The sequence below is a fragment of the Dromiciops gliroides genome, chromosome 3 (genome assembly GCF_019393635.1).
Source record: "Dromiciops gliroides isolate mDroGli1 chromosome 3, mDroGli1.pri, whole genome shotgun sequence".
NCBI lineage: Eukaryota > Metazoa > Chordata > Mammalia > Microbiotheria > Microbiotheriidae > Dromiciops > Dromiciops gliroides.
The window spans coordinates 509,089,391-509,113,235 of record NC_057863.1 but is presented as its reverse complement, the minus strand read 5'-3'; the positions used below and the strand labels follow the sequence as shown (position 1 = coordinate 509,113,235).

The following is a 23,845-nucleotide window of genomic DNA, read 5'->3' as shown; positions in this document are numbered from 1 at the left end:
CTTGTGATTGGTTAGGAGTGCTTCTGGTTGGCTATAAGGGAGCATGAGCCTGGTCACAGTCCCAGGGCAAAGAGGATCACAAGCACACTAAAATGAGTGACTTCAGGGGAGCAGAGAATCTGGTCATGGTTCCAGGGAGGAAAAGAGAGATTTTATTTACTCAAAGACTAGGAGAGTAGTAAACATACCTCTCCTTGGGATGGTGCCCCCTACACCCTGTGAGCAGAGCCAGATTTTAACATAATGTTAAAATCAAGAAATAGATTGTAAAAACAAGCAAACAAAAATAACAAAATAACATGATAATAGAAAGTTACTATGGTGACAGGCAAGGTCAAAACACAAACTCAGAAGACAACAAAGTCAAAACTGCTATATCCAAAAAGCCGTGATGTGGAAGGGATAACTGTGCTCTATGATCTAGTGCCACTGGCCTCCATCTCCCAAGTCTGCGCATCTTTAGGACTTCCTCTTGAGACTGGAATTCTCACCTCGAAGAGAAAGCAAATTGGCCTCCAGCCTAAAAAGAATTGCTGGAAGAGTACCAACGGGATTTTAAAAATCAAGTAAGACAGGTAGAGAAAAAAGTAGGGAAAGAAATGAGAGTGATGCAGGAAAATCACTTTAAAAGAGTCAAAACCTTAGTAAAGAAAACAAAAAATACTTTAAAAAAAGACCTTAAAAAACCAGAATAATCCAAATGATAAAAGAAGCACAAAAATCCCTTGAAAAGAAGAATGCCTTGAAAAGCAGACTTTGAAAAACTATTAAAAAAGACATAAAAATTCACTGAGGAAAACAACTCCATGTAAAGTAGAATTGGCATGGAAAAGGAGGTGCAAAAGCTTATTGAAAGGAGCAGCTAGGGGGTGGCTAGGTGGTGCAGTGGATAAAGCACCAGCCCTGGATTCAGGAGTACCTGAGTTCAAATCTGGCCTCAGACACTTGACACTTACTAGCTGTGTGACCCTGGGCAAGTCACTTAACCCCCATTGCCCCGCCAAAAAAAAAAAAAAAAAAGCTTATTGAAGAAAATAATTTGTCACAAATTAGAATTGGGCAAATGAAAGCAAATTGCTTTATGAAACATCAAGAAACAATTAAAAAAATCAAAAGAAGAAAAATAGAAGAAAATTTGAAATATCTCATTGGAAAAACAAAAGGTCATTTAAGAATTATTGGCTCCCTTAAAGCCATGATTAAAAAAAAAGAGCTTGCACATTATCTTTCAAGGCATTATCAAAGAAAACTGCCTGATATCTTAGGTTCAGGGGGCAAAATAGAAATTAAAAGAATCCCTGATCAATTCCAGAAAGATATCCCAAAATGAAAACTCCCAGGAACAATATAGGTAAATTCTAGGACTCCCAGGTCAAAGAGAAAATGTTATAAGCCACCAGAAAGTAATAATTCAAATATCATGGAGCCATAGTCAGGATCACACAAGATTTAGCAGATTCTACATTAAAGGATTGGAATATAATATTAAAGCAGCTAAGATTACAAAAAATATCACCTACCAGAAAAACTGAATAAAATTGTAAGGCAAAAAATGGAAATTTAATGAAATAGGGGACTTTCAAGAATTCCTAGTGAAAAGACCAGAGCTGAATGGGAAACTAGATCTTCAAATACAGGACTCAAGAGAAGAATAACAGGGTAAATAGGAAAGAGAAATCATAAGTGATTTAAAAGGTTAAACTGTTTATATTCCTAAAGGGAAAGAAGATACGTGTAACTCCTAACAACTTCCTCATTATTAGGAAATTTAGAAAGAGTATACATAGAGAGAGGAAACCAGTGTGAGTTGAATATGATAGGATGATATTTAGAAATTAAAATTAAGGGTGACAAAGAGGAATACATTGGTAGAAGGTAAAAGGAAGGCGCCCAGGGCACTGTCTGGTGAGCATGGCTGTGTGGTGATGGTGGGGGAGGCACCGCCTGTGGGTGGGCCCAGTGAGCCAAGATGGTCACAAAGCAGTGGATCCCTATGGCCAATGAGAAGCACAGCAAGAACATCACCCAGCACGGCAACATCGCCAAGACATCTAGGAACACCCCAGAGGAGAAGGCATCAGTAGGGGTCTTCATTTTTGTGGTTTGTGGCTCGGCAATTTTCCAGAATATTCAGAGTATCAGGACAGGCATGTGAAGTGACTAACCTTAAAATGTTTTCATTCTCCTCTGAATTATTTAAAAAAAAAAAAAAGCAATTCAGTAAAGCATCCCGCCTCAGAATGACTCTTCATGTCATCCTTCATGTGTTATTCCAAGGTTTCTTCACAAGTCATTCTAAGTTTTCTAGTTTATACCACAGTGCCTTGAAAAGCACCACATGAATAAAGCAATAAAATTTGATTGTCAATCAATCAAAAAAAAATGTGGAAGAAAGAGGTAAAGTAAGAGAAAGATGAGGGAATGGGAAAGAACCTGAACCTTATTCTAATAAGAATTGGCTCAAAGAGGGAATAATATATACCCTCAATTGGATATACAAATTTATCTTACCATACAGGAAAGGGAAGGGCAATAAAAGAAGAAAGGGTGATAAGAGAAGAGAAAGAGCTTATAGAAGGGAGGATAGATAAGGGGAGGCAGCAGTCACAAACAAAATACTTTTAAAGATGAACAGGGTGAAAAGAGAGAAGAATAAATGGGAAATTAGGACAGAGGGAAATACACAGTAATTACAACTGAAAATATTTTTACAACAAGTTTCTTTGAAATTTATCTCATTTCTCATATATAGAGAGAACTGAGTCAAATTTGTAAGAATACAAGTTATTCTCTCTTTTTTAAGAAGTATTTTTTTATTTTTCCAGTTACATATAAGGATAGTTTTCAACATTTGTTTTCACAGAATTTTTAGTTCCCGATTTTTTCTCACCTTCCCTTCCCTTCCTCCTCCCCAAGACAGAAAGCAGTCTGATATAGTTTGTATATGTACAATCACATTAAACATATTTCTACATTAGTCATCTTGTGAAAGAAGAATAAGACACAAGGGAAAAACCTCAAAAAGAAAGAAAAAAAAAAACCACAGTCCAAAAGTGGAAACAGTATGGTTCAATCTGTGTTCATAATCCACAGTTCTTTTTTCTGGATGTTGAGAAGATTTACTATCATGAGTTCTTTGAAACTGTTTTGGATTGTTGCACTGCCGAGAAGAGCCAAGTCTATCACCATTGTTCATCACACAATGTTGCTGTTACTGTATACAAAGTTTTCCTGGTTCTGCTTCTCTCAGTCAGCATCAGTTCATGTAAATCCTTACAGGTTTCTCTGAACTCCTCCTGTTCATCATTTCTTACACAATAGTGTAAGTTTCTTGAACAATAGTATCCCATTACATTCATATACCACAACTTGTTTAGCCATTCCTCTATTGATGAGCATTCCCTTGATTTCCAATTCTTTGCCAACACAAAGAGAGCTGTTATAAATAATTTTGTACATGTGGGTCCTTTTCCCTTTTCTATGAACTCTTTGGGATACAGACCTAGCAGTTGTACCACTGGATCAAAGGGTATGAACAGTCCTATAGCCCTTTGGGCATAGTTCCAAGTTGCTCTCCAGAATGGTTGGATCAAGTCACAGCTCCACCAACAATGCATTAGTGTTCAAATTTTTCCACAGCTTCTCCAACATTTATTATTTTCCTTTTACAAGTTATTCTCTAATTGATAAAGTCAAAGGATATAAACAGGCATTTTTAAATGAAGTAATCAAACATATCTATTTTCATATGAAAAAGTACTCTAAATGACTATTGATTAAAGAAAGGCAAATTAAAACTTATCAGAGCCACAGCCCCATACTTATCAGTTTGGCTACTACGACAGAAGAGGAAAATGACATATGTTGGGAAATGGAATAATTGGGATACTAAAGAACTGTTGTTGTAAACTGATCTAATCATTCTGGATAACAATTTGGAACTATTCCCCAAAGACTACAAAACTGTACATACCTCTTGAGCCACTAATATTACTCCTAGGTCTATTTCTCAAAGAATTAAAAAAAAAAAACAAAAAAAAATAGGTAAAGGACCCATATGTACAAAAGTATTTATAGCAGCTCTTTGTGGTAGTAAAGAATTAGAAATTAAGGTCATCAATTGGGCAATGATTGAAAAAGTTGTGTTATATGATTGTGATGGAATACTATTGTGTTCTAAGAAATAACTATCAGGATGTTCTCAGAAAAACCTGCAAAGCCTTATATAAACTGATGCAAAATGTTATGAGCAGAACCAAGAGAACACAATACTCAATAAGAATATTGTATTGATAATAACCTGTGAATGACTTAGCTCTTCTCAGCAATACAATAATCCAAGACAATTCCAAAGGACTTATGATGTGGAACGTTATTCACCTCCAGAAAAAGAACTGATGGAGTCTAAATGTATATCATCAAAACATACTTTTAAAAACTGTCTTTATTTTTCTTGTTTGTGTTTTCTTTTTCTTTTCCTCTTTCTTTCTTTCCCTTTTTTTCTTTCTTTCATGGTGTGACAATTTTCTGTATTGGAACATAAATAATCATAAATAAAGGTTTATTGACTTTATTTATGGAGAGTGCAAAAAGAAAGAACCTAGTCATTATTTAAAAACAAAATTATAAAGGAAAACTGCTCTGATATCTTAGATCTAGAGGTAAGATATAAATGGAAATAATCCACTGATCACCTTCTGAACGAGATCCCAAAATGAAAGCTCCCAGAAATTTTATAGCCAAATTCCAGCACTCCCAGTTCAAAGAGAAAATATCTCAAGCAATCAGAAAATCAATCCAAATATTATGGAACCACAGTCAGGATAACACAAGATTTAGCAGTTTCCATGATAAAGGAACAAAGTGCTTGGAATATGATATTCTGGAAGGCAAAATAGCTAGGATTACAACCAAGAATAACCTACTCAGAAAAAACAGAATATAATCCTTCAGGGAGAAAAATGAATATTTAATGAAATAGAGGACTTTCAAGTATTCCTGATTAAAAGACCAGAGTTGAATAGAAAATTTCACTTTTGAACACAAGACTCAAGCCATTAAAAAGTAAACATGAAAGAGAAATCATAAAGGACTCAAAGGGTTAAATGGCTTACATTCCTACATGGGAAGATTATACATGTAACTCTTAAGAACTGTATCATTACTAGGTGAGTTTGAAGGTGTCTATATAGACAGAGAGTATGGGTATGAGTAGATTCTTGGGATGACCTCAAAAAAATAAGGGGTGAGAAAGAAGGAAAGTTAACGGAAGATTGGGGAAAAATATCTAACAAAAAAGAGGCATTCAAAAAGAGCTTTTACAGGGGAGGGGAAAAGGGGGTGGATGGGCAATACTTGAACCTCATTCTCATTGGAAATTGTTCAAAGAGGGAAGAAAAGATGCATACTCAGGTATAGAAGTCTGTCTTATTCAACAGGGAAGTAGGAAGGGAGAGAGGATAAGAGAAAGAGGGTGGATTTAAGGAGTCAATGGTCAGAAGCAAAATGGACTCTTGAGAAGGAACAGGGTAAAAAGAGAGAAAAGGGGATAAATAAGATAATATGAAGCAAGGAATTATATAGTTAATAATCATTCATAACTGTGAATACAAATTGAATGAATTCACACATAAAAACATAAACAAATAGCAGAATGGATTAGAAATCAGAATTGCCCAGCAAAAATAACCCAAAAAACAATTAAAATAAAAATATTATAAATAAATGCTAAATTAAAAAAGAAATGTAAGAGAGGGAGGGCAAGGATAAAAGTGACAGAGACATAAGTGGAAGAGCCATGATTCAATTTCCCAATCCACTGATTCCTCCTGAATGTATTTTGGCACTTATTAATGGGGCATCCTATATGCTCACTGTTTGCTTTCAGTGTATCAATCTTATCTTCCCAATTAGATTGTAAGTTTTTTAAGGGCAAACATATGTTTTCATGGTGTCCAACATATGGAAGAACTCAGAGTAGGTATTTGAAAAAATCTTATGGATAGATTGATTAACAAAAGAAAAGGATTTTTCAGGAGTGGAAGAAACAAGATGAAAAATTTAATAAGGAAGTAGAATTATAAAAACAAAAAAAGTAAAAAAAATCACTTCTAGATATACTTCATTGGTTTTATTCTTATTCTTTCAAAAATCCTATTCTGAGGCTTTATTATTGTGAGGAGTTGACCCTAATTTTTCAAAGGTCATGCTAGTAAAAGACACACTTTTCCAGGTGTTTAAATTTCTAACCAACAAGCATTTATTGAGAACCTGCCATGTTCCAGGCTTTGAGCTAAAAAATGAAGCAGCCCTTTTCCTCGAGGGGCTTGCATCCTACTGGCCCCATCATATCTGTTGTCCAGTCTGGACATGTAGCTAGGTAGTGTGATGGATAATGAACTAGGCCTGGAGTCAGGAAAACCTTAGTACAAAATGGACCTCAGATACTTACTAGTTGTGTAACTCTGGATAAGTCACTTGACCTCTGTTTGCCTCATAAAATGGGGATAAAAATGACACCTCCCATGTTTTTTGTGAAAATAAATATTTGTAAAATGTTTTGCAAACCTTACAGCAGCACATAAGTGTGAGTTGTTACTGTCTTCTTCTTTTCTTCTTCTTCTTCTTCTTCTTCTTCTTCTTCTTCTTCTTCTTCTTCTTATTCTCCTTCTCCTTCTCCTTCTCTTCCTCCTCCTTCTCCTCCTCCTCCTCATCTTCCAAGTTAGTTATAGAGTAATTTTTTGACCGCAGACACTATTTACTGTTCATTTATTTAATACTTAATAGGTATTTAATAAATGCTTCTTGCTTGATTTAAGACCATTTACTAAATTTTGAGAGATTATTATTAGCCTATTGTGGTTTTTAGGGATCCTAAAATATCACTAGATGTCATTCATCCTATATGCATTTATTGAGAATCTAGGTAAGATATGTTTCATCTTCCAAAAAGCTCATAATCTCAGTTGGGGAAAAGAGTCAATCATAGGAAATGATCATCAGTAAGTGTAGAGTACAGAAAGAGTAGATGCAAGGAACAGTTAAGGTTTTGTTGAAATAACCTAGGCAGAATTTTGTGGAGGACTGAATTAGAATGGTAGCAGTGGAAATTAAATTTAAGAAACATTTTTAGAGAAACATGAATGGGACATAAAGGGAAGAGTCAAAGATGATTCAGATATTTAAAACCCAAGTGTCAATAGTGGTGCCCTTTAGAGACAGAAGTAATTCCATAAAAATAGGTCAATAAAATAAATAGAGCATAATAAGTGTCATTAATAGATAAAGTGGAATAGGAATGAGGAAAATTAGTTTCAGAGAGAAAGTGATGACTAGATTTGAAAATGTCAAAACATCCAAGTGGAGATTTTGTACTGATAACTTCAGACAAAGAATTAAAGTTCAGGTGATAATTTGAGACTGGAAAGGTGACTCAGGAGTTCTCAGAGACACCAACTGAGACTGTAATGGAGGCCAGTTTTCCAAAGAAAGGAAGGCAGAGAGAAAGCAGCAGACTAAACATGGAGCTCCTAGTAACACCATACCATGTAAAAGAAGAGGGGACAGAAATTTAGTTTTCAGAGAGGGAGGAGGAAATGTTGAAAGTACTATGTCTTAGAAGCCAAGGAAAGATAGAATCTTAAAGAAGGTGTCATGCCCTTATTAGGCATAGAGATGCCAATAAATACTTGTGAAACAAAGTTCTGTCCAGCCCTAAGATTCTTCCATGGTTCTATGAATTACATTAAGTTCAATTTAATTGAGTTGTCAGAATGGTATGCGAGTAGAGCAGAAAAATATAAGTCCTCTTAGTTTTGAAGAAGAAAAATGCAGCATAATTTTATCACTGATAGCAGAATGAATTGCCCTAATCCTTCAATGAGTAAATTGCTCTCTGGGAAAGACTGCGGAAAATTGGAACAACAGTTTCAAGGAGAGAAGCTTCAATGGAATTAATCGATGAAGACATGAAAACATCAAAATACCAGTCAAGCATTATAGCATATCCAAGGTCAAGAATTTGGAAAAATGTCCTCCATTAGCAAGTGCCAGGGAACATTTAGTCTAACATAGCTAATAGTCATTGGAATATGAATCCTGGACCCAGCTATAAATGCAAGAGTAACCACTCATAATGGCCAAAGAGGGCACTCTTGTCTATCAACTTTCCCAATTTTCTTTTTTAAAAAATGGTTTGATGACTTTGGGTAGACAAAGAGAGGCACCTGCTTTCCCTCTTGTAACCATAAGTAGTCAAGACTAAAAATGTGTGTTGGTGAAAGGTGTGAGGTGAAAAGGGGTTGAGTTTTGAGGATAATCTGTGTAATATAGTGAAAAGAATGCTAGATTGGGATTCAGTTTCTTCTCTTGCCCCTGCTTTACTCTGTGACACAAATCACATAAGCCTTCCTGACCTCAGTATCATCTGTTAAATAAGGATGATAACACACTGCCTCAGAGAGTTGCTTTGCATATTAATAGATACAAAAGTAGTTTGAAAATATAAGGCCCCCTATAAGCATCAGGAATTCTATTTTGTGGCTCTTTACTCAAACACTTGATATCTAAGGGATCTTTCTATGGATAGACATTAAAGGTGATAGATAAATCATTTCATATAATCATAGAATCTTAGAGTTAAAAAAGACTTTAAAGGTCATCTAGTCCAAATCCTATCCAAAGCATAGATCTTATTAATAATGTCACTGACGAGTAGCCATTTGACTTCTGAGGAACAGCAGTGATGGAGTTCTTATTACTCCTAAATAAGTCTGGTAAATTTTTGTACAGCTCTAAATATTAGGGAGTTCTTACTTTTGTTGAATTGAGATCTATATCCCTATAACTTCTACTCATTTTTAGATCTTTTCTTTTGGCTTAAGCTAACTCTATAATGCTCACTTCTCGTGGTCAAAAATCTTTTAACAATTTACAGACAATGATGTTTCCTTCACAAGTTTTCTCTTTTCTATGCTAAATATATCCAGTTACTCTGGATGTGAGTGTATTTATTCATGTCCCACTTAAAATGTGTCCCTAGAATTCAACACAATGGTTCAGATGTAGGTTGAGCAGGGTAGAATACAGTAGGATATTGCTTCTCTCATGCTATTTTTCCCCTTTTTCAAAACAATTATTTATTTATTTTTAACATTCTTTAATTCTTTTTTAAGTTCCAAATCTCTTCCTCCCTCTCATCCCCTCTACCATCACTGAGAAAGCAAGTAGTGTATTAATTATACATGTGAAATCTTGTAAAACATATTTTCATATTAGCTTCATTTTTTTAAAAGCAAGAAAAATAAAGTGATAAAATTATACTTTAATTTGCACTTAGAATTCATCAGTTCTCTCTCTGGATGGCATTTTTTTCCCCATTGTGAGTCCTTTGGAACTGTCTTGGATTAAGGTATTGATCAGAGTAGCAAAGTTTTTCACAATTGATCATCATTACAATATTGCAGTTATTATGCACAATGATCTTCTATTTCTTTTCACTTCAATTTGCATCAATTCATATAGGTTTTGCCATGTTTTTCTGTAACCAACCCCCTCATCATTTCCTAAAGCACAAAAGTACTCTATCACAATCATATGTCACAACTTGCTCAGTTATTCCCCAACTGATGAGCACTCAATTTTCAATTCTTTGACAACACAAAAAAGCTCCTTTAAATATTTTTGTACATAGATGTCCTTTTCCTTTTTCTTTGATTTCTTTGGGATACAGACCTATTAGTGGTATTATTGGGTTAAGAGAGTGTTATAGCCCTTTGGGGCTAGTTCCAAATTATTCTCCAGAATAGTTGTATCAGTTCACTATTCTACTCATAGTTCATTAGTATATGTATTTTTTCATGTTGGAGGGGATAATTGACTTCAAGTTTTGACCCTTTTTTTCCTTTCGTTTTGTTTTGTTTTGTTTTTGTTGGGCAATGAAGATTAAATGACTTGCCCAGGGTCACACAGCTAGTAAGTATCAAGTTTCTGAGGTAGGATTTGAACTCAGGTCCTCCTGAATAATCCAGGTCTGCTGCTTTATCCACTGCACCATTTAGCTGCCCCTTCTTTAAATTTCTATCTCACCCCCTTGATCTAAGATATCTGTGCAGTTTTCCTTTATAATTTCTTGAAAGATGATATTTAGACTTTTTTAAAAAAAATCATAGCTTTCAGGTAGTCCAGTAATTCTTAAATTACATCTCCTTTATGTATTTTTCAGGTCAGTGGTTTTTCTGATAAAATTTTTCACATTTTCTTCTTTTTTGTCATTCTTTTGACCTTGTTTCAGCTTTTTGACATCTCTTCGAGTCATTAGCTTTTACTTGCCCAATTTTGTTTTTTAAGGAGTTCTTTTCTTCAGTGAATTTTTGCATCCTTTTTACCAAGCAGCTAATTATCTTTTCATAGTTTTGTTTCACTCTCATTTTTCCCGAATTTTTCCCCTACCACTCATCTCTTTCTTTAACTCTTTGGGGAATTATTGTTGGACTATTAGCATTTTCCTTTGAGGCATTGTTTGTAGCTATATTCAAATTGTTGTTTTCTTCTGAATTTATGTCTTGGTCTTCCCTACCACTAAAGCAGCTTTTTTATGGTCAAAAATATTATTGTTGTTTTCTCATTTTTCTGATTTATTCTTGATTTTGAACATTATGTTGAAGTGGGCTCAGCTCATCTGGTGAGTGGAGGCACTGTCCCAAATTTCAGGCTATTTTTTTTTTGTCCTGCTGTTTTCAGAAGTAGTTATGGGGGTCTGCAAGATTTTGGTGCTTGCAACATGTCCTGATCCTGGAAGAAGTAGGGTTACTGCACTCCTGGTCTTCACTCTGGTATTTAACCAGGAAGTGCTTTTGGTTCCCTACAGCCATAAATATTAATGATCTCTTTTTCTTGGAATTGTGACTAGAGTCCCTACTCCCTTGTGACCAACCACCAGCATTTCTTTCCACCCTGGAACTGTGACCCACAACTGTGTATGGATAATAGTATTGCCAATCAGCCCCAGATGTACATAGTGCCAGCAAAGGGTTCTCTGTAATTTTTTTCTGTGTTTTTTGACCCCTGTGAAAAAATAATTATTAATAATCTGTATCTTGGAGGACCCAGTGATCTCCCCTTCTTTCTTAGTTACTTTCTGCCCCCCTCCCCTTACTCCAGAAAGTCCAGGAAGTTCAAATCATGTTTGTGACTAGCCTAAGGGTACAATAGAGATGCAGATTAATTCTTTTGTCTATCTAAATTAAGCTGATGGGCATATATCACACATAGGCTTTGCCCTTTGTCCTTTAGTCTTTTGCACAGTTTTCCCTGGCATTATCATAAAGCTCATTTTAATTTGGACCATCCTCAGGTTATGTTAACCAATGGGATTGAATGATGCTAACCAATTAGCTTTCATCAATTTATAATGACCCATCTCTATCAAAAGAGGATAAAAAGTCTTCACTTGGTGTGCACTGTTCCTCTTAGGCCTCAGAACCATGTGTTTTCTCTCTTAGAGACAAAATGGGTCTGGGACTCTTCTCCTACCTGTGCTACCTGACACATGGTTAATGCTTTACTGGTTTATATTATATTAATTAATAACAAGTGTTTACTCCAAAATGGGTGCAATAACCATTAATGTATGAGTAGCAACAATTTTAGAAAGCACAGGGGTTTTTTTTTGTTTGTTTGTTTTGTCTTTTTTTTTTTTTAGTGAGGCAATTGGGGTTAAGTGACTTTCCCAGGGTCACACAGCTAGTAAGTGTTAAGTGTCTGAGGCCGGATTTGAACTCAGATACTCCTGACTCCAGGGCCGGTGCTCTATCCACTGCACCACCCAGCTTCCCCTGAAAGTACAGTTTAACAACAAATAATTTTAAAAAACACACCCCTTTACCACCTCTTGGTTGAGAGCCCTGGAAGCTGTTGCTGCTACTACTACAACCACTACTATCATAGTGTGTTTGTTCGTTCTGGATAGACCTTCAACCTGGTATCATAGATTTCTATTGCTAACCTCTTAAATTTCCTTATGCAGGAAAAATGTCTCATCCTAACCTTTTGTTGGCTTTGCCACTCCAAAATTTGGTTTGAGGCATTATTTTAAGGTTCTTTGAAGGGGAATTTTGAGAATGTTCAGTTGGGTTGCCTCCACCTTACAATAATCTGCACAGAAGCTTTTATCTGCTCTGTTTGTTCTGGGATAGTTCACTCCTCCTCAGGCAATCCAGTGATCCCCTAATCCTAGGTGGTGACTCTATTGATGCTGGATATAGTGTTGACACCCAATCTGATTTTAGCCCAGCTTTAACTCAGAAACCCTGAATCAATTGATCCACCAATTTGAGACTTTCCAGCAACAGGGATTATAGCAGTGTGCCACCACACCATGTATTCTTGAAAACTATAACAATAGAAAACAAGCTTTGGCACATAATACCAAATTTTAGAGGCCAAGCAATGAACTGTATATCTGTTATCCATGAGCCATCCTGGATGAATTTGGGGAGGCTCATCAAAAAAAGAGCTGGGCATAAGATGTTGAATGCTTTTATCCACAGACATTCATGAAGCTATCATAAAGATATGAAATAATATGTCTCCTATACTACTGAAGGGATTGGCCACACAGATGAAATTGCAGGTAACTCTCTAAGACCAGGAATGGCAAAGATCATTCTGACCTGCTTTGATGGAGGAAGTCTTCTCTCATCTGAGTTCCCTATAAAATTAAAATCATGGGTCTAGACTCTCTATCCATGTATCCCTGGAAACACAAGCTTGGTGCCATTCTTTGACTTCCTCAGCAACTGCATTTTATATATATATATATATATATATATATGTGTGTGTGTGTGTGTGTGTGTGTGTTGTATATTATATATACACACACACACACACACATAGCTTCAGGGTAGCACTGAAGGGGTTGTTAGTGGTAGGTAGTCTTCTTTAAGTTTAGAAGGTAGCACAACCAGTACCCCAAAGAGGAGTATCTACCCCAATATTAAAGAGAGCCATAGTGCTTAGCACTGTTCATGGAACATAGTAGGTGCTTAATGAATGCTTATTGACTGACTGAAATATCAAGTTCATATAGGGCTCTACAGTTATGATATTTTTACATCTATTATCTCAGGGTCTCATAAGCTTATGAGGAAGGTTCTTCCTGTTATCACCATTTTACAGATAAGGAAATTGTATTTCTGCAAGGAAAATGACTAGTGAGTAACAGAGCCAAACAGAAGTCTTCTGATTTAAGTTCTGTGTACTTTTTTACTATGGCAGGCTGCTTCTTTGATCTTTCTCTTGAACTATTCCCAAATAAGAAAAGCCAACATTGATCTCATCCCATCCCAATTGCCTGTAGTAATTATTGTCCAAACCATTCATTTGGACACATTATTATATCTAATTTAATATTTTATTACCATTCACCCTGTATTTTGATGGTTACATGATCTCATTTGTATGGGTACAGTTTCCAAGGGGTCCAGAGCATAGCCCACCATGCCTTCTTATTCTAAGCAATGCTTATCCATGTATTTGTAGAAATCCTCTATAGAGATTTGACTCTTGATATATGTTCTTGTTACCAGTGCTATTCTTGGACTCTCAATCTGTTTTCTTCCACTTGGGCTATAGGAGGGACTTCTGGGTTTGATGCTCAGCTCTGCTATTCACTAGTTATATGAACTGGGGCAAGTCACTTCCTGCCTCTTGAGCCTCAGTTTCCTCATCTGCTCTCCCACTTTATAGATGAGGAAACTGAGGCAAATAGAAATGAAGTGACTTGTCTCCAGGGTCACACAGCTATTAATGTCAACCTGCATTTGAACCCAGGTCTTCCTCACTCCTAGCCCAGCATTCTATTCACTTGAGCCGTCTAACTGTCTTTAGGTAGTTATAACATCACATACCAATTACACCATTTCCTTCTTTTACATTACAATTTTCATTTTTTAAATACAAAGATATCTTTTTTTAAAAGACCCACAAATGATCTAACCACATTGATTCCCCCCCCCCCCCCCCCCCGCCAAAGCCAATATAGCACAGAAAATTACGTCTGTCTCTTTGCAGGAGATCAAGCTTATATTGGATTAAAGTGGAAAAGATTATTGGACTGAGTCATGCATAAACTTAGTCTGCAATTATAAGTGCTCATTTTTCAATGGCAAGTTCACCCTTTCAGAAAGACAATAGAGGGAACTCAGATTAGTTACATTAACATTTGAATCCTAGGAAACAATATGCTAAAATTCCCAATGAGTGGTGGAGGAATTCCCAAAAGAATGGAACTTAAGGATATATTTTGGAGTCATGAACAGAAAGATACCAGATTGATGATTATCAAGTACTAGAGGACTCTGAAAAATTCACTCTGCCTCATTCCAGTCCAATATATCACATTCTGGGAAGATCTGATAAGACTTAAGATGCTGTAGAACTACCCCTCCCCCCAAAAACAACTTCAACAATTTTTTTTAGAATAGGGCATAATATCTAGGTCTAGATTCTGGTCACAGACAGCTCCTCAGAACATAATTGTGGATAATGAAGAGAGGCACAGAATAATTCAGTCATCTTAAGAGCATTCTATGTGTTTTTCAGAAAAAAGTAGAACAATCTTGATGATTTGTATCAAACATCATAAATTATTTACTTGAGGTACTTATTCCCCAGCCTTTGTCTCTAATAAATTAATTCAGTCGATGTATCAGTGCCTGGGAAATGTTCCTCTAAGCAACCAAGCTGAATTCATTAGATTGTCCTCTTCATAAAGAATTAATGCAAAAGGTAACTAAAGAGGGTAATCAAAAGGGTGAATTATTTCTCAAAAACTACCCCCATTCTTTCAAGTAGCTTTTCTTAGAAAATGTCACCAACAAAACAAAACAAAAACTAGTTGAATGCATAGGTAAATCAAAGGTTGCAATGAATGCTGGTAAAACAAATCATGAAACATCTATATAACCTGGGAACAAGGACTGGGTGAATTAGGATTATTGATAGCTTTGGAGAAAGCTTTTAAGATCATTGGTGTTATAAGGGGTGGAACAGGTGGGGACAGGCTGAATTTTACATCCTATGTTGCTTTTTTAGATAGTCTGAGACTTAGGGTATTTGTAGTCAAAATGATTCAATCTATTGGGGGGGGGTGCTGATTCCAAAGAGGGTGGGCTGGTTCACTTCATCAATCAAGCAATCATTAGGTATTTGTTAAACATCTACTCTGTGTCCCAAACTGTGCCAAGTATCAAGGATATAGGGATATAAAGACAAAAGTAAAACTTCTTATTCTCAAGGAGCATAATTCTATCAGGGAAGACAATGTGTTCACATAGATGCATATAAAATATATGTAGAATACATGCAAGGTAGTAAGGGTTAGGGGGGCACTTGAGATTGCAAGAATAATATAGCTGGTGCTTAAACTAAGTTTTGAAGGAAAATAGGGATTTTGTGAGTGGAGTATGGTGTGCATTCTAGGCAGGAAAGATAATCAGAGGAAAGGCAGAGATGGCAAATGGGAAGAAAAGTGAAAGTGCCGGTTTGTCTGTACCAAAGCATGTGCCAGCCCCTAAAGTTCAAGTCCATGGGCTATATACTCAACTGATTACCCTTGCTAGGGCCAGCACATACCCACAGACTAGTTTCAATGTTTATCACTAACAGCTGTTTCCCCACAGGCAAGAATAACCTCTAAATACAGAGTCACAAGTCTGCTCCTATTTGAAAATATGAAAGAATTGAATTTCTTTGTTGGTAGAGGGCTCTATACAGTCCTTGGCTCCATTTCTCTGGCTCCACTCCTCTTTGCTGGATTTCTTTGCCTTCTTAACACTTAGTTATTCCTTCTTTCTCTCCTCCCTTGAGCATTGGATTATGGGTTCGTTTCTCTTTCTGGTGATTTCTCTGAGTCTTAGAAAAAGTATATACATTGCTGAGGTTTGTGGATTTGGGAGTAGATGGGGTAGTCATATCAGATGTATTCTTCCCTCTATTAGATTTACTCCTACATTGATTTTGTTGTTGTTTGTCCATCATTCTTTAAGAAGACCATGGCATCAGAATGATGTCATAACTTGTGAATTGGATTTAAGTGAGGGAAAGTTATGCAAGGTCACCAACCTCCTTCTCTCCTCCTGAGCCATCTGGATCCAGTGGCAAGATATACATCGAGATGACTGGAAATAGCCCCAGCTGTTTTAAGGCAATTGGGGTTAAGTGACTTGCCCAGGGTCACACAGCTAGTAGGTGTCTGAGGTGAGATTTGAACTCAGGTCCCCCTGACTCCAGGGCTACTGCTTTATTCACTGTGCAACCCAGCTGTCTTCCTCCTATGTACCCCTCCTGACAAAACCTGTAAAGGCTCTCCATTGATTAAAATAAAATCCATTAGCTTGGTTTTCCAAGAGCCCTATGGTTGAACCATAGTGGAAATAGTTTGTTAGAATATTCAGTTTAATATGAATTCAAACATTTTTATGTTACATTTTCTGTTAACTTGGGAAAATTACTTAATTTATCTGAGAGTCTCAGCTTCCTCATCTAGAAAGTGAAAATAATAGACATCCTAGCTACCTCTCAAGGTGGTGGTAGTTAAATGAGATAGGGCATGTGAAAATTTAGAGACAAGTAGTTTAGGGAGCAGAATGCTCAACCTGGATTCAAGAAAACCTCTGTTCAAATTTTCCCTTTGACTCTTACAGTTTGTGTAAAACCAAGCAGGTTATAACCTTTCTGAGACCCAGTTTCCTTATCTATATGATGATGGGGTTGAGCAAGCTGGCCTCTAAGGTCCCTTTCAGTTCTAAATTTACAAGCCTATAAAAATGCTTTGTAATTATAGAGTGCTAGGTAAATATAAGCTCCCAATTAAAAAATAGTAAACATTTTTATTTAAAGTTTTGAATCCCAAATTGTATCCCTGCTTCCCTCCTTTAGTCCCCCCCACCAAGGTTGTAAGCAATCAGATATAGGTTATACACGTGCAATTATATAAAAACATCACAATATTGGTCATTTTGTATAAGAAAACTTGAATAAAAGAAAAAATGAAAGAAAATAAAAAATAGCATGCTTCAGTCTGTGTTCAATCAACATCAGTTCTTCCTTTGGAGGTGGATAGTATTGTTTATCATTAATCTTTTGGGATTGTTTTGGATCATGGTATTGCTGAAAATAGTTGTCATTCACAGTTCTTCATCAAACAATATTACCTTCTCTATGCACAATGTCTCCTGGTTCTGCTCACTTCACTAGACATCAGGTCACACAAGTTTTCCAAGCCTTTCTGAAATCATCCTGCTTGTCATTTCTTATAGCACAATAATATTCCATCACAATTATATACCAGAGCTTGTTTAGTCATTCCTCAATTGATGGGTATTCCTTTGATTTCTAATTCTTAGCCACAACAAAAAGAGCTGCTATAAATATTTTTGTATGAAAAGGCCTTTTTCTCTTTTTGAGGGATGTCTTAGGGATATAAACCTAGAAATTGTATTGCTGTATCAAAGGGTGTATACAGTTATATAAACCTATGAGCATAGTTCCAAATGACTCTCCAGAATGGTTAGATCAATTTACAACTCTACCAGCATCAATTAGTGTCCCAGTTTTCCCACATCCCCTCCAATATCCAATATTTTTCTTTTTTGTTATATTTCCCACTCTGATAGTTTTGAAGTGATACCTTAGAGTTGTTTTAATTTTTATCTGATCAATAGTGATCTAGAGAATTTTTCATATGTCTATAGATAGCTTTGATTTCTTTGTCTGAAAACTGCCTGTTCATATCTTCTGACCATTTATCAATTGAGGAACAACTTGTATTTTTATAAATTTGACTCAGTTTTCTACATATTTGAGAAATGAAGCCTTTATCAGATACTTGTTTCAAAAATTCTTTCCCAGCTTTTTGCTTCTTTTATAATCTTGGTTACATTAGTTTTGTTGATGCAAAAACTTTTAAATTACATATAATCAAAATTATCCATTTTACATTTTGTATTGTAAGTTCTCATCATTATCACTTTCTGAGTCATCTCTCTGAACTTGTGATCAACATACCATATGTTCAGCAAAACCAACTATCAAAAAATTCAGACAAGATAGGGCTGGAAGGCAGAACATAAAAGCAAGTACTGCATTTCTTAGTATAGGGAAATTTCTCTCCTTATTCTCCTTGCAATGTGAGGAGATGATGCAGGGAGAGGTTAAAAGTGCTGGAATTCTCCATAGGTATTTGGGGTATCAAAAAGTAGAAAAGTGCTGGAATACAAATAAATTTGTGGATACAGATATTGACCACCACTAGCGATGAAGAGTGGCTGCAATAGAGCAGATTTCTAGATAGCAATAGAATGTTTGGTGTGTAGATAAAGGAAAGTAGAATCTGAGAAGTATCAGAACAAGGTAAAAAAACCCAAACCAAAAAAACCCAACAACACAAGGGATCAACTCCCTTAGCAAAGAATAAGTTTTGAGTGTGGCAGGAATTCCAGGATAGATTTTTAAAGAATGACAATCCATAGATCTACTGGGTCAGTGATGTTCTGGAATAAACATTAGCCTTCAGTTTCTTCCAGTTCAGTCATCATTATGTTATAGTGGGGCATTTAGTCAGCATCACAGGATCACATAGGTCATATTTAGTACTGGAAGAGACCTTAGTAGTCATTTACTAAATGCTTGTTGATTGTGGAGCTTTCCTTAAAATAAGTAATATTTATTAAAAACATTCAGCCAGCATTATCTGTAATGGGGATAAGCCATAAGCCTTCCTAATAAGATTAGGGGTGAGACAAGGATGCCCATTATCAGCACTATTATTCAATATTGTACCAGAAATGCTAGCTATAGGAATAAGACAAGAAAAAGAAATTGAAAGAATTAGAATAGGCAATGATGAAACAACATTATAACTCTTTGCAGATGATATGATGGTATACTTAGAGAATCCTAAGGAATCAACTAAAAAAAAAAACTAGTTGGAATAAGTAGCAACTTCAGCAAAGTTTCAGGATAAAAAATAAACTAACAAATTATCATAATTTTACGTATTACAAAAAAAGTCCAATATGAAGAGATCAAAAGAGAAATATAATTTAAAATAACTGCATATAATATAAATTACTTGGGAGTCTACCTGCCAAGATAAACACAGGCACTATATTAACACAATTACAAAACACTTTTCATACAAAATCAAATCTACATCACTGGGGAAATATTACTTGCTCACAGGTAGGCTGACCCAACATAATAAAAATGATAGTTCTACCTAAATGACTTATATAATGCCATGCCAATACACTACCAAAATATTTCACAGGGCTGGGAAATAGTAATAAAATTAATTTTGAAGAACAAATATAAAAGGAATCAATGAAAAAATGTGAAGAAATGTAGCCTAGCAATACTGAATCTCTAACTATATTACAAAGTGTCAATCATCAAAACAATTTGGCTCAGACTAAGAAAAAGAGTGGTGGATTAGTAGAATAGATTAGCTACACAATGCACAGTAGTAAATAACCATAATAATCTAATGATTGATAAACCTAAAGGTCTAGCATTTTGGATTAAGAGCTCACTATTTGACACAAATTGTTGGGAAAATGAAAGGAAGTTTGGCAGAAATGAAGTATAGAAAAAATTTCACATGATATACAATTTAAACATAAAAGGTGATATCATAAGCAAATTAAGGAATCATGCAATATTTCATCTGTCATATATATAAAAAGAGGAAGTATTTGTAACCGAAAAAGATGTAGAGAACATTACAGTATGTAAAATGCATAATTTTGACTACATTAAATTAAAAAGGTTGTGTTCAAATGATACCAATGCAGCCAAGATTGGAAGCAAAGCAGAACACTGGGAAAAAATTACAGCAAGTATCTCTGATAAAGGCTTCATTTCTCATAGAGAACTGAATCAAATGATAAGAATACAAGTCATTCCCCAATTGATAAATGGTCAAATTATATTTATAGGCAATTTTCAGACAAATAAATCAAAGCTATAGTCATATGAAAAAATTGATTGGAGAAACACATTAAAATAATTCTAAGGTACCACCTCACAGTTATCAGATTGGCTAATATGACAAAGAAAGAAAAAGACAAATGTTGGAGGGTCTGTGGAAAAATTGGGTCACTAATGCATCATTGTTGGTGTTGTGAAGTGCTTAAACATTCTGGAGAGCAATTTGGAACTATGACCAAAGGGCTATCATATTGTGCATACTCTTTGACCCAGCAATATCACTATTAGATCAGTATCCCAAAGAGATCAAAGGAAAAGGAAACAAAAATATTTATAGCAGGGGTTTTTGTGTGTGTGTGGTGGCAAAGAATAGGAAATTGCTGGGATGCCCATCATGGAGAATGGCTGAATAAATTATGGTATATGATTGCAATGTAATACTGTTGTGCTATTAGAAATGATGAGCAGCTGATTCTCCTCTTATAACATCATTAATGCAGAAATATGTTTAATTTTGTTGTACATACATAACCTATATCAGATTACTTGTTGTCTTAGGGAGGGGGGAGGGAGGGAATGGAGGGAGAAAAATTTGAAACCAGAAATCTTATAAAAACAAATGTTGAAAACTATCTCAGAGGCAGCTAAGTGGCACAGTGGATAAAGCATCAGCCCTGGATTCAGGAGGACCTGAGTTCAAATCTAACCTCAGACACTTGATACTTACTAGTTGTGTGACCCTGGGCAAGTCTCTTAACCCTCATTGCCCTGCAAAAAAAAATGAAAAAAGAAAACTCTCTCTATATGTAACTAGAAAATAATAAAATACTTTTATAATTAAAAACAAAACAAACAAGCAAACAAAAAAAGAAATGATGAGCAGGATGATGTCAGAAAAACCTGGGAAGACTTATATGAACTGGTGTGAAGTGAAGTGAGCAGAACCAAAGAATATTGTACACAGTAACAGCAATACTGTATAATGATCAACTCTTACAGACTTAGCTATTCTCAGCAATACAATGATGTAAGGCAATTTTGAGGGAACCTATGATGAAAAATGCTACTACCTCCAGAAAAAGAACTGATGGATGGGGGCAGCTAGGTGGTGCAGCAGATAAAGCACCAGCCCTGGATTCAGGAGGACCTGAGTTCAAATCTGGCCTCAGACACTTGACACTTACTAGTTGTGTGACCATGGGCAAGTCACTTAACCATCATTGCCCTGAAAAAAAGAAAAAAAAAGAAAAAAAAGAAAAAAAAGAACTGATGGAGTCTGAATGCAGATCAAAGCATACTTCTAAAGAAACTTTATGTTTCTTGTATTTTTGTCTGTTTTCTTTTTCAACATGGCAAATACAAAAATGTTTTTTCAAAAATATGATCTATATCAAATTGTTTACCTTCTTATGGACAGAGGAGGGGATAGAAGGAGACAATTAGGAACTCAAAATTAAAAAAAAATGTATGTTAAAAAAATTTTAACCTCCCCTCCCTTTGCCTTCTCCCTTTACTTCTGTCAATATCTTATCCATCCTTCAAGAACCAATTTCAGTACTAATTTTTTCCCTGATGAAGTCCTCTCTGAATCCCTCCGAAAGATGTAATCTCTTCTACTTTGAACCTTTCATAGTACTATAATCAGTGGTATTCTGGAGCCAGCTTGTACCAGTTTAGGAGAGACAATTTTTAAATTTCAGTGTGAGCACTAACACTTGAGAAATCAGGAAATGCTACAAATCAGGGCTTGATTTATTGTTTTGTTAATTTTCTAGACTTAAGAAAGTCATGGGGAAAATGTTAACAATATAGATAAAACTTAAAAATCTGTCATGTGTACATTTTTTTTCCTGAGAGAACTCATGAAGGGTTTACTATTTATTGCCAATATTGTTTTCTTAAGATATCTCATATTCTACTTTATATTACAGTTATTTCTGTGATTGTCTTAACCTCCTACAGACAATAAACTCCATGTGGACAGGCATTTTTTCATATTTGTATTCTCTAGTATTCCATAGCAATATCTTTCTAGCAGGCATTCAATAAGTATTTGTTAAATTAAATTGAATCCCTTTATGGGAGATCTGAAATACTAAAAATCATTCATTTGTCTTTTTGCCTTTTACTTTTCTTCTGTTGCATGAGAAAAATAGAAGATCTCTAGTTCTCCAATATTGTGTAACATTTTACTATTTCTCTATGACTATCAATCAACAGAAAGCAAGAGTTTATTAAATGCCAGACAATGTGCTAGGATGACAAAGAATGAAACAATCCCTACTCACATTCTAGTGGAGGAGTTAGCAAGTACATATAAAATATATATGCAGCATCCAATATAAAGTGGATTTAGTCAAATGTAAGGTGGTTTGGAAGGGAGGGCACTAGCACTTGGTAGGGACCAGGAAAGGCTTCATGTAGAAGATGGGGCTGGAATTGTGTATTAAAGGAATTGTTTGTATATAAAGTAGAGATGATGAGCAAATTCCAAGCATGTGGAATGGTCAGTGCAAAAGCAGCAAGACAGGGGCTTGAGTGTTGTGTATGAGGAATAGAGAGCAGACCAGTTTGATTGGGTCAGTGCTAGGTTGAGGAATAATATCCAGTGGGACTAGAAAGATCGATTAGGACCAGGCTGTATAGGGCTTTACAGGCTAAGAAGAGAAATCCGTCTAGTCATTCTGGAAAGCAATTTGAAAGTCTGCCAAAGTTATGTAAATATGCATGCCCTCTGACCCAACTATATCATCACTAGGCTTATGTCCCTAAATAAATCAAAGAAAGAAGAAAATGGCCTTTATGTATAAATATGTGGTTAGCAGACATTTCCCTGTTAACCCCAAATTAGAAACTCAGGGAGTGTTTCTCATTATGAGACAACTAAACAAATTATGGTACATGAATGTAATTGAATATTATTGTGCCATAAGAAATTACAGTTTCTGAGGAAAGTGTGAAGACTTCTATAAGCTGATAAAGAGTAAAGTGAGCAGAATGAAGAGAACAGTCTCAATAGTAATAACATTGTAGAGAAAAAAAGTAAACATCTTTTAGAGACTTTAGAGCTTTGTACAGCCCAATGATAAATTAAGAGTCCAAAAGAATAAAATGAAACATGCCACTCACCTTCTGACAAATATTTGATGAACTTAAAATGCAGAAAGTGACATACCTTTTTGGACACAGCCAATATGGGAATTTATTTGGTCGGACTATGCAATAATGAATTGAGCACTTTTTTTCTTCTTAGAAGTTTGTTGGTTGAGGGAGATAGGAGAAGGGGTAGGTTATTTTAAAAAATAAGATTGATTTGAATTATAATAAACATTAGTATAGCATTTAAACAATAACAGCTAAATGAAGTACTTTTTTGTTATGTTTTTTTTTTTTGTTTTTTGGTGGGGCAATGAGGGTTAAGTGACTTGCCCAGGGTTACAGTTAGTAAGTGTCAAGTGTCTGAGCCCAGATTTGAACTCAGGTCCTCCTGAATTCAGGGCCGGTGATTTATCCACTGCACCACCTAGCTGCCCCCTATATTTTATTTTTATTTATTTATTTTTTTGCAGGGCAATGACGGTTAAGTGACTTGCCCAGGGTCACACAAGTGTCATGTGTCTGAGGCTGGATTCGAACTCAGGTCATCCTGAATCCAAGGCCCGTGCTTTATCTACTTTGCCACCTAGCTGCCCCATGTTTTTGGTTTTTCCTATATTTTATTTAAGAAGTAAACAGAAACCACTGGATTGATTGCATAAGGGAGTCACATGGTTATATTTGTATGTAAGGAAAATTAATTTGGCACAAGTGTGAAAGAAAGACTGGAGTGGTGAGAGTCTTGAGGAAGGGAGACCAA

General features: G+C 35.6%; 1 protein-coding gene across 1 annotated transcript; it reads left to right on the top strand.

The window, feature by feature from the left end:
• Positions 1 to 1,969: 1,969 nt before the first annotated feature.
• Positions 1,970 to 2,155, top strand: LOC122745561 (stress-associated endoplasmic reticulum protein 1-like). The gene has a single exon (XM_043990915.1). The coding sequence runs from the start codon at positions 1,970 to 1,972 to the stop codon at positions 2,153 to 2,155; it is 186 nt and encodes a 61-aa protein (XP_043846850.1).
• Positions 2,156 to 23,845: the final 21,690 nt, after the last annotated feature.

Excerpts from the sequence above, each read along its gene's own strand:
- LOC122745561 (XM_043990915.1), top strand. The coding sequence starts at position 1,970 with ATGGTCACAAAGCAGTGGATCCCTATGGCCAATGAGAAGCACAGCAAG.